Here is a 12,589-nt window from a genome sequence, read left to right as displayed (position 1 = left end):
ATCAGGGAGGAAAATCCATAATGTCTTGGTTGACAACGATGACTGATTCTATCGAAAATATTAATATGAACGGAATATTTACTTGGCGAATTGCGTCACAACAAGGCTCGTCCGCACCAAGACATATCTTTGTTGCTATACAAAATATGGCTAGATACAATCAAGAACATAGTCACATGATATTCGATAAATTTGGGGCAACAAACGTATCATTGAGAATAAATGGCCAACAGGAGCCATCCGAGGAAATAGCTATCAATTTTGATAATTACTCCACGGCACGCGCATATCATCGATTACTAAGTTTCATGGGACGCGATCAAAATATTGATACGGGATTGCAAATATCACAATTGGATTTTAATACTCTCTATCCCATCTATTATTTTTCCCTGGAACATCTCGATTTGGTAAAACAGTCGGTTGTCGATATTCACTTCAAAGCCAGAATTAACACATTTGGACAAAACGCAAAAGCCATTGCGGTTATTCTCAGCGATAGAACAATGTTTCTGGAAGGCATCAGCGGTAGAATGAGAGTCATCGACGCGCCCGTAGAAAACATGTAACAAATTCCAAATTTAGATAAAGTGATTATTAATATGCCATACGATCACGTCAGCGTAACTCTGACCCCCGGTCAGGTGAAAAAGCTTCAATCAGCAACAACAGCGCGACGAGGTTTAAGTTTAACCTTAAAAAGTAATCAACTTCACGGTGGACCTAACAAACTATCGTTAACTAAAAATCAACACGGACATTTCACCAGAGCCAGATCAGCAAATACTGGTATTCGCCTGAATCTCTCGATAGGCGCAATCAGAGATATGATCAAAGTAGGTGGTATTTTTCCTTTATTCGCCGCTATTCCAGGATTAATAGCTGCAGCGGCCCCCATGATTGCAAAAACAATAGGATTAGGTGCACTTAGTGGGATGGGTACCGTATTAGGAAAAAAGATCGTCGGAGGAAGATATCGCAAAAAAAAGGGAGGGATATTCCCTCTTCTCCCTCTTCTCGCAAAATTGATGCAACCGCAACAAGGATCCGGCCTTTACCTAAGACGACCCCCGTACGGATCCGGTCTAAGTCGAGCCTACCAGCCTCAAATTTAGATTTAATAAGTGAAGCAAAAAAAAAGAAAATAAAATTTTTCAGAGGCGTATTTATGCGAGATCAACTACCGGATAAACCAAATCCTACCGAGACAGGAATAATAAATCTCGATAAAAATTCCGGTCCTGGCACTCACTGGGTTGCGTATGCGATTAATCCTCGCGAAGTTATTTATTTCGACTCATACGGATTAGCACCGCCAAATGAATTTATCAAATACGTGTCAAAACTAAAACTTCCAGTTTGGTATTCAACGCTTCCAACACAAACATTAGCGGATCCACCAATATGCGGTCCGGAGTCAATTAATGTCCTTGATGCAATTTCAAAATCATCCAATCCTTATCGCAAAATTTTATTTGAATATACCGTAGATAAATATCATGGTTGACATTTACGGTAGATCTCTCTTCAGAAAAGAAAAAAAGGGAGCAGTCGACATCGATACATCAAAGTTTGCAACCAAGAGTGATATTAACAATCTTTTATCGCTGTCAGAAGTGGATCCCGGCGAAGTTGCTGTATTTCAAAATACAGAAGGGCGATTACAAACTAGCAACGTTAAAATAACTGACATAATCAAGCGAGACGAATACCGTGATCACATTAGTCAGTTTACTCGCCAATCGGAGATGGTATTAAAATCTGTTGCTGATATCGCCGATATTATAGCAAAGTTACCCCTGAAGGCCGATAAAGCATTACACGACGAACTTCAAGATAGAATGACAAAAAGACTTAACAAACTAAATAACGATCTTAAAAAACTTGACGATATTTTAGCTAAATTTAGCAAAAAATTTGACGAGAATATAAAAACATCCATTGATACTTCCTCCGTATCAGATCAAGCATCACATGACGATCTTAGCGAGAAAATAAAAAAAATCAACGAGGAAATTACTAATATTCTTGCCGAAATTAACGAAGTAAATATCTCGATGAGTCAGAAAATCGATAAAACATCAATCGACGATCTCAACAAAAAAATAAAAAAAATCAACGAGGAAATTACTAATATTCTTGCCAAAATTAACGAAGTAAATATCTCGATGGGTCAGAAACCATCGATCGACGATCTCAACAAAAAAATCAACGAGGAAATTATTAAACTCGGTAATGTTGTTGTTCCTGAATTTACCAGAGGGATTAACGCGATGCAAGTACAAATAAAATCCATCAACGATGAAATTAACGTGGTACGTGAATTAGCGCGTCAAAAGTTAGATACATCAACGTACGATGAAAAAATTCAAGATTTAAACACGAAACTTCTTGCTGCAACAGCAAAAATTGATCAATCCGCCGATAAAACTGGTCACGCCACTGACGTAAAGCAATTAGGTAAAGAAATTGACGATATCAACACAAAAATATCGTCAATGAACCTTGGAAGATTATCGCGAATTTCGATACCAAAAAAAGCAGAAATAAAAAATGTTACCTGCAGTGTGCCATTTGTGGTAAATACACATAAAGATATATGGACACCTGGTGTTGAACCATTTTACCTTCAGGCGCCAATTACGGGTATTTATCGAATATATATTATCTCCAGGATAAAATTCAATGCAAAAACCACTAATGCAAATTTCGTTGAATATTATCCCGGTTTTATTATTACACACCTAGGTGAAGGGCAAATATTTTATACCGAACTAGTACCACCAGATAGAACCATAACAACACCAATTCATTTTTTTGTAGTTTTCGAATATTTATCCGAAGCACCACCAGAATTATATAGAGAATTATTTATATATGACCGCATCGGATTACCGTTATAATCAGGCGCGTTTGTGGCAGGATTCGTTGCGAAAACAACTTGACGATTATCAAACAAAAATAAATAAATACCAGCGCAAATTAGTTATCATTGATGTTGCAGTGTACGCGGTATCTGCTGTGGTCGCTGGTGCAGGAATAATTCTATCCGCGGTAACAATGATAGCGCCAATTGTAGCAACAATAATAATCTCGTCAACAACAGCAATCGCGGGTGTTCTTAATATCATTGCAAAAAAGATATCCTCGTGCACAAGTGAAAAGTTATCTTCGTACAAAAGTAAACTAACTAAAATCAATGACGCATACTCGAAATTATCATTGTTACTTTCTGAGAGCCTCAACGATGGTATTATATCCGATCTAGAATTTTCTTCAATGATCAGTATTTACTCGGAGATTGAACAAATGAATATTAATAATGTCCGAGCTAGCCCAGATCGTGACAAACACGACACCGCCAACAACAACGTTAATATCGCTAAGTTCAACGAAACCCGAGTTTAGTATTAATTTCTCAACACCAATTAACGTTAACGAAATTGCATTAACACAATTACGCGTCTACAACAGCTGGCCAAATGTTAGATCAAAATCATTCGGTAATTTGATGCCAAATAATTCACTAGTTTTTGCAAATAAGAATAAACCCGATGGAACACCTGATTGGATCGTCGTTGGTATACCAACCGGTAGTTACGAAATTGATCAGCTGAATAATGAGTTTACCACTAGAATATCAAATTTAACCGGCGATGCTACTCCGGGAATAAAGATATCTTCACATGATCCAACACTATCGTCAATGATAGAAGTGAAATCACCGTACGTGGTAGATATTTACCAATCATCGATCAGGAATATATTAGGTTGGCCCGAGGTCGCACCTCTGATAAAACCAAAGAAATCGGATGTTATTATTCCAGGTTGGTATGACGAAACCCTTCCAGAACTACCGGAACCAAAAAAGGAAGATTTTACAACCGACGAAGGATGGTATGGAGATATCAAACACAAACCTCTGATCCACAACGCCATCAATCTCATGAATAACCACAAAATTAACCTAGTAATATTCGCTTTCACTTTTATTAACGAAAGAATTCTCTCATGGTTGCCTCTTCCTAAAATCCCCCCAGACGTGAAAATCTTCGACGCTACCCACATTAACAGGATAATAGCCCCCATAGACGGTATCTTGGTAAGAAGAACTCTAGACGAGTTTATTCAAGAACACGAATTACAATTAAATTTATTGCGCGGATCATTTCATGAATGCATCCTAAATAAATCTGGTTCATGTAGCGAAATTATAAAGCACGTGAAAATTTTAAATCAACTTGCGAATGATATTGAATATTATCATGATATGTTTATTCGGGCGATAGTCGACGATATATCAATTGCCGACTATGTTCTTCCTATCAGCAAATTCGAGTTGATCAAGAACTCGGGTGAGAAACAAAAATTCATGAGAGTATTTGAATTAACCGAGGAAACACTGCCAAATTTCAAATTTCCTAATTCTGATTTTGATGCGATGAGAAAATCCGTCACTGATACCATCGATGATTTATTTCCGAAATTACATGCCGCATGGACCAAAAAAGTACATTCAGAATTGATTCTTAAACACAATAACGATCCTGACAAAGGTGGACGACATATATCACCGGGTATCGTTAATATAACGGAAGTTATCGCGATTTATCTTCACGCGGATGTTGTCGAGGGTAGCTACAATGTTGATGCGTCAGAATCAAATCAAGCTCATCAGGGTTTTATTTTATATTCATTTTCACCTAGCGCATCTCCTGGTTACTTGATAATCAAGGAGCCAATGAATCCGTTTTACCTGCGATGTCATAATCGGTTATTGACAAGAATAAATTTCAAATTAACGGATCAGAAAGGAAATTTACTTGATATACGCGGGGAAACTGTGAGTATCAATCTTTTGGTGAAATCGTGAGAATCTCTGACTTTTAAATCAGAGATTTTTAAATCTGTATCCCAGAAATATTTCTGGGGGAAAAATAGGCGAAAAAAATAAATAAAATCCAGGGAAATTTTCAAAATTAATTTTTTTTTTTGTTTTGTGGAATTAAGAATCGGAAGATTCCCTAATTTTGTTTTCATCGACAAGTTTTTTCAACTGCCTGACACGCGAACTTGTAATTTTTCTTGATTCGTATGCGTCAGATAAAATCAATCTAGCATTCTCCACCAACATCGATAATTTAACGAAATCCTCAATGCGATCATCGTTGACTGTAGCTAGTGATTGATACATCGCAATTTGGATTTTCTTTATTAATTTGTATTCGGACGGCAGTGTGTATTTGTATTCGAGTTTTCCTTGAACAATCGTCTCGAATTCTGATCTGATTTTACTTGTATCTAGATCCGATGGAAGATTTATTTTTTTTCTCAAGTCATCGATAGCTTCGATGATATTGCTTATGATTTGTTCGTTCATTATATTAATTTTGTAATATTCAATTATTCTTCAAAATCTTCGTTATCTGAGTCTGGTATTATTTGGATGTAGGTGAATCTGATCCATGCGTCGGAATTATATGAAAATGTAGCATGAATTTTTCCTTCTGCTACTCGCCATACTGTGATGGAATTAATTTCATAATGTTTTGCAGCAGCATTCATTGATTCGAATACAAGTTCTTCGCCTGTTTCCTGATTTATCGATTTGACAGCTTTAGCGAATCGTGAACCACCTGTATTACCAAAGGCGCAATTTTGACTCTGGGTTACCGCTCGAAGGTTATTTAGTTTGTTATTGAGTTTATTTCCATCGATATGATCAATAACAAGTCCAATTTCTATTGGTCCTCGAAAACACTCGTAAATGAATCTGTGATTATAATATCTTGTTTTGGTTTTGCTGGAGGCGGTGAAGCTGAGATAACCCGAATTAACAACACTACCAATACAATTTTTTGTTTTGATGTGTCTGACATTACCATCGGCAGATGCCTCGTATCCAATGATTGTTGGATGTGATCTATATTCGTGTGTAGGAATCGTTGATTTTGAATCCATTATATAATATTTATATGTCTAAATCGAAATTTGCCTTGAATCTATTAATATAATCTTCTTCACATTTTATCACTGAGGAAGATCTTCTTTCATAATATCTCCGTAACTCACGATATTTTTTTCCTCCACAGGAGAAACATAAACGCGTTTTTCCTCGGGTGCCAACTTGACAAACTAAACATCGCTGTGGTCCTTTGCTGCCTCGTCGAATTGCATATATATGAGCGCCACAATATTCACCTCTGCAGGATTTGTCGCATGATTTTGTTGATCCGACTGTTATCCATGAACATTTATTCATTATATTTAAACATTTGTCTAAAATATAATAATGGATTTATTTGATCTTGATGAGGCAGAATTTATCATTCCTGAAGTTGATCGTGCGAAGAAGGAATTTTTCGATGATGGAGCGATTCATACCTGGTCAACTTGGAAAACTAACTTCGTTAATGCTACGATGAACCTAGAGCGAGCAAAGAAGATAATCGATCATATAAAAAACTCACATGAAGAAGAACGATTTATCTTTGGAATAAAATTTATCGCACAAATGCCTGATGATACTTGGATCATTCGCGATAAACGAGACCCAATACGCGGTGGTAAGAAAAATGTTGTTCTTGATAAGAATTCGAAACCAGGATTGTTATTGGGAATCGACGGTCCTTATTATGCTAGGGCGTATCCATCTAGTGCTGTTGTTTATGGAATTTATCGGCTGAATAATAATCCTGATGTAAAAAATCTACCTGCGATGAAAGAATCGCCGATGATAAATTGTGTTGCCGAGCGAGTTATCGAGCACATGAAAAATACCCGACGCGGATCTGGCTTGACTCAATTGAGGTTGGATAAAATTAACTCATGGGCGAAGACGGTTGTTAATGGTGCATCGATTGACGATGTTGCTGTGTTGAGCAAAAAACTTAAATTTCCTATTACGGTTAAAACACTATCGGGTGAAATATTATATTCATCACCGTATAGTTCTCGAGGAACACCAATCGAAATTGTTGATCATAATTCGCACGCGTGGTCACAGTCGGTAATGATGTTCCCGAGGGATCGTTCTGTTAAATTTTATCCCGTAGATTCCGGGAAAGACAATTCCGATGCAATGTTTAGGTATATCAAAATATTAGCCGCGTCCGATCCAATATCGGTTTGGTTATTTTCGAGCGAAGAAAAATATGATCAATTTATCTTGCCGCGCGGAGATATTTACCGTGATGAAATATTACACGAATCGATGAAAAATATCGCAGTGAAGTATTCATCAAATCCGGATCAGTTATTAACGAACTGCTTTACTGTTCCATCTGTTACTGCTCATGCTGCTAGAGAGAGAAACTCGTGGAAACCTACAAGGAACGAATTTCTCACTGATATTCAACTTAGCTGTATCGAATACGGCCATGGAGGATTGTGGAATACCAAATATTATTTCGAAGATATGATTTCCGTTGACATGAGCGCGTGTTATCCTGGAAGTTTCCTCGGATATGGCGATTGTGCAGATTACTTTGCTAAATTTGGTCATCCAACCAGCGATATGACAAGGGTATCGATTAACGGACCGTTACCCGATTTTGTTATGACAGGATTCGCTCATGTTACTTCATTCGAGTTTGCTGAAAAATTGCATAAAATCTGCTATATTTGGTTTGGTCGGCATTTATCTCAGCGAAGATGGGTCCCTACGGTATTGTTGAGATATATGCTGGATTCGTCGATGTTAATATCATTGACGGTAAGTGAAGCGATTATATCGTATAGAAAGCAGACCGAGGTGTGGTTGCCGACAGATTGTGAAAATGCGAAAGATATCGGAAGAAAAATAATTGGTAAATTTACTCAAGGAGGATCAGTTGATCATAAACACCGACACGCTAGGTTATTTATCAATGATGCCGAGATGGATTTTATTATTGCTGATACAGTATCGCGTGGAATATTTTGCAACAGAGAAAATATTATTATTGATGGAACGAAGTTGGGTACCGTGATTAGTTATCTCGATGGAGAATCAGCGCAATATACTCATTTAAGATCATCGATGCTAGCTTATGTGAGTATTAATTTGCTGTCGATGATAAATAAATTTTCTGATATCGCGGTAAGAGTTGCAACGGATTCGTTTTATATCGATAAGAAATTTCAACACAGGCTGGAAAATTTAATCACCGATGGTTCCTGGGGAACTTGGAGAATAAAAAACGAGGATATTCTAGATTATTGCGAAGACGCTGATGTGGAAGATTGCGATAAGTTTCATAAGGATAAATGCGATGAAGTATCAACAGCAGCATCTGCGTTCGATCCGATTTCACGAAGTAAATTTGTCTACATGAACGGTCCTGGCGGTAGTGGTAAAACAACACGAGCAATAAACTTATTTTCAAACTCTGATATGATCGTGTTGACTCCAACTCACAGATTAGCGAGAGAAATAAGACAACGCGGCGTTAATTCTTGTACGTATCATAGTTATTTCAAGTACAGCGGTGGATTGTGGGATTCGGCTCGCATGGGAAACAAATATATCAATAAAATTATAATATTTGATGAAATTTGTACGGTAAGTCTTGTCACGTTAAAATCGTTCCTGGGTTGGCTGGAAGAAAAAAACACCGCAGTAATAATGTGCGGAGATCACGGCCAACCAGATCCTATTGATGGTGAATCTCCTCACGAGTGGCTTAGGAACTTTGTGGATTATTATGAAGAGATTGATGCTGATTATAGATCTAATGATATTTTACTGACCAAGTTTAAAAAAATGATTCGATTACAACCTAATAAATTTCAATGCGATGTAATGAGAAAAATAATCGACGAGACTTCGATGGATAATTTTCTAAATTTGTGGCGTCCAGATCATCTGATTGTTGCTAGCAGAAAAATTGTTCGCGATGCTATTCAGGAAATGTTATTCAAACTTCATTGTGAGAAATTTCCAACATTGCAGGTACCGTTGTGCTACAGGCCCGCTGATACCAGGAAACAAAATATTAATGTTATTTTGCCATGCGGAGAAGAAAAAATAATGGTTTTGAATGATATTATTTTCGTTGATATTAATCTTGTCAATGATGCGATAAACGCGGAAAGATCTCCATGGAAACTCGGATACGCAGCAACGATACATTCATCGCAGGGATTAACAGTAGATGGCCAGGTCTGGATAGTCGATGATAGAATTTCCTGGTCGAATTTAGTTTATCTAGCAGTTTCTCGAGTAAGAAAATTATCTCAGTTAGGTAGAATTAAATTTCACATTAACGACGACGGTGGTAATTGAGTATCCTTCGGTATTATTTGTAATTCCTCTTTGGTAAATCCTCGTTGTGGTGCTGGCGAATCTAGAAAATAAATTGCTGGTCTTCCTGATGATCTTGTTACAGCTGATATTTTATGTGTCGTAACGCTCCAAGTTGGATCAGTTGCTCTTTTTCTGCCACCCTCGGCTTCCCCCTCCTTATATAAATATCTTACAATAACACTACCTAGCACAGGCGGAATTGTGGAACTTCGCTTTAGTGGTATATTTAGTTTTGTAATTGCAGTTGCGGGCTTCATTGATATTGTTCGTGTTACTTCGTTATTTAGTGCGTTAATCACGTGAGGTAATCTTGTTACCCAATCGTGAGATCGTTTATCTTGGATAAATTCTCTCGCGTACTGATATCCGAATAATCGTTCTGCAAGAGTTTTATTGAATCTTTCAACGATAGCTTGATTGTGATGAACACCTACAATACCGCGACGGATTTTAACATTATTCTTTTTCATCAGTGAAGTAACCGCGCCAAGAAATTCTCGACCTGGATCAACCTGGAGAAGCTTCGGCCATGTTAATGGAGATCGTGAATAAATTTCGCTAAACGCCTTAGCAATCTCTGTTGCTGTTTTATTCGATAACGGTTCCGCTTCCTTGTATCTGCTAGCGATATCAACAACCGTCAACACGTATTTATATGTGACTCCGTCGACGGTATCGTAAGGAAGAAACATTAAATCAGCCTGATGGACTTCATTAGGGACGCTGACAGAGAAACTCGCATATGATATTTTCTTAGGCGGAGGAAGATAAATTTGCCAAACTGCTTGTCTCGATAACCACGATTCAGCGACAAATTGCTTTATTTTTGCTGCCTTGGCAAGTTTGGCTATTGCTGATTTTCCTCGCCAAAATCCTCGCGGAGAATAATATATTTGCTCCATTATAAATTACCAGCACCTAGTACTAATTTACCTTTCATTGCTCCTTTTATTAACCAAGTTGCCAATTTCTCTTTGAAATTTTTATCAGGAATAGCATCTATTGCGTGAATTAATTTAATATCAGCGAGATGTCTTTGTTGTAAATCTCCGCTGCGATATGCAAGATCGTGATAGTAGCATGCGTTATCGATAGCGTTTACTGGATCCTCGCCAGGATTTGGTTGATTATTATCGTTAAGTCTTATATCTAGCCTTGTACCAGGTCCGCAGTAATTATATCCTGGTAGATGCTTCTCTCCGGGATATTTCGCCCAGGGAGCTCCAGGCAGATTTGTTAAGGAGGCAGCGATGTCTCCTCCGGTTCTACTTTTTTTTTTACAAATCTAAATTTACTTGTTCCACAAACCGCGCATTCTCCCTTAATTGCATTCCTGTTGTTGCGTGTAACGACTTCGATTGGATTTATCGTAGCAGTTCGAGTGCGACACTTAACACAATATAGATCCATGTATTCTAGTAACATGAATGTAATTGATTTTTCAGCCACGAAAAAACGCGAGCAAGTAAAACACACCGCGGCATTACCAAATTCGATAAGAATGATAATCATTGGACCGTCGGGATCTGGAAAGACACAATTGTTATTGAATTTGATAATGCGATGGCTAAAATGGGACAAATTGTATTTGGTTGCGCCATCTGTTGATGATCAAAGATGTTATCAAGTACTGAAGGAATTTAGCGATAATACTGAAGAAGGAACAATAGAATTTATAACGGATATCAATGAAGCTCCATCGGTAGAAAATTTAGATGGCGATGTTAATAATCTTGTTGTTTTCGATGATGTAATGCTGGATAAGCAAACTAACCCAGCTAGGATATTTTCACGTGGCCGACACAAGAATACCGATGTGATTTACGTGACACAGCGATATACGCAAATTCCAAAGGTTATTAGAGACAATTGTAATATCTTATCAATGTTCAATGGCGTTGATACTCACACGCTAAGAAACATTCATCAGACTTGGTGCAACGGCGATATGGATATAAATAAATTCAAAAATTTCTTCAGTCACGCTCAGGCAACACCACACGGTTTTGTCACGATTAATCTTCATGATCCTCGTAGTAGGTATCGAGTCGGTCTTGATCAGATTTACTCATAAATTTGCAGCCTTTCCCTTGCAAACTTCATCGACACCCGATCATTTTTCCACCCCCCCCCCGAAAAATCATATTTTTTCTATTGTCCAGAATGACATAATTCGCACACAAAAATTGCATTAGGGGTTGAATTTACGCAAATTAGTTTTTCTGGAAAGGTTTATTTCTGTTTTCTGAGGTTTCTACAGAAAATGTTCTCATAGAAGGTTTTTTTTTGTTGGAACGGTCTGGTCTGTAGAACTTCCCTGCTGCTTAATGAGAGAGAGAGAGAGAGAGAGAGAGAGAGAGAGAGAGAGAGAGAGAGAGAGAGAGAGAGAGAGAGGAAGAGAGAGAGAGAGAGAGATTATAGGATCCTTAGTATATGAAATCCGGAAATCACGTATTGATCTAGAGACCTACGGTGCTGAAAAGAACGATTCCGGCAAGACTGGATGTCAGAAAATGTGACACTTGTGGGTATCGTTTGTCGTAATGCATCTGATTTTTAAACTTCTTAATATACATACCGCTACATGGGGATGGTGAAGGCTAAAGCAATGCGGTTTCGAGGTACTGGCAGGTATACCACGTCTGAACACTCACATCTGTAGACACGTCGACAGTAGCAGAGATTGCATGGGAAGACATGATTACTCTGAATACCTGGCTACTCTGGTAATATTACAACAATGTAAACATTGGAAAACTTAATATAGTCGATATTAGAATGAAGTTTATAATTTTCGTTTAAACCTACCCGTTGTATATGCTGGATAACGTCTTGTTGAGCCCATTATACATTTGCATTCTTCAGTCGCGACACATGTAACGCCATCTTGGCAATCAGATGAACGTATGGCTGAATATAAAGACAATATAGAGAACAAACATAGTTTTCATTTCGTTAATCAACATTTTGTTATCCTGAATATAATGAAAAAAGCATCAAAGCGAAAAGGAGCTTGGTTTTTAGCTTGAATATTTTTAAAGTCTTTCGTAATTTAATTCCTTTTTGACCATAGATCATGATTGCTTGCCCGTAATTATAATCTCCTATCAAGCTATCGTCATATAAAGCGCAATGCAACCAACATTATGTAAGCAATGCCTAAAACGTAATATTTTTAACGTCAATCAAATATATATTCTAAACTGAAATGGAATGAAATGTATGTTCAAAAGTATGAACACATTTGGGAAGTTGAACATATGTATTCTATTTTTGCAGCTGACCATATGTTAGGGAGCATAT

At 37.5% G+C, this 12,589-nt stretch overlaps 1 protein-coding gene across 1 annotated transcript in view; it reads right to left on the bottom strand.

The window, feature by feature from the left end:
• Nucleotides 1–12,589, bottom strand: part of LOC149778562 (uncharacterized) — a 58,620-nt gene that overhangs the window by 15,739 nt on the left and 30,292 nt on the right. Inside the window, exon 4 of the mRNA XM_089938358.1 lies at nt 12,095–12,196. Coding sequence (XP_089794484.1) covers nt 12,095–12,196 — 102 coding nt within the window. The remainder of the gene's footprint in view (nt 1–12,094; nt 12,197–12,589) is intronic.

Source organism: Sinohyriopsis cumingii, chromosome 17 (assembly GCF_028554795.1).
Source record: "Sinohyriopsis cumingii isolate HCF-2022 chromosome 17, ASM2855479v2, whole genome shotgun sequence".
Classification (NCBI taxonomy): Eukaryota; Metazoa; Mollusca; class Bivalvia; order Unionida; family Unionidae; genus Sinohyriopsis; species Sinohyriopsis cumingii.
This window is presented reverse-complemented; position numbering and strand designations above follow the sequence as displayed.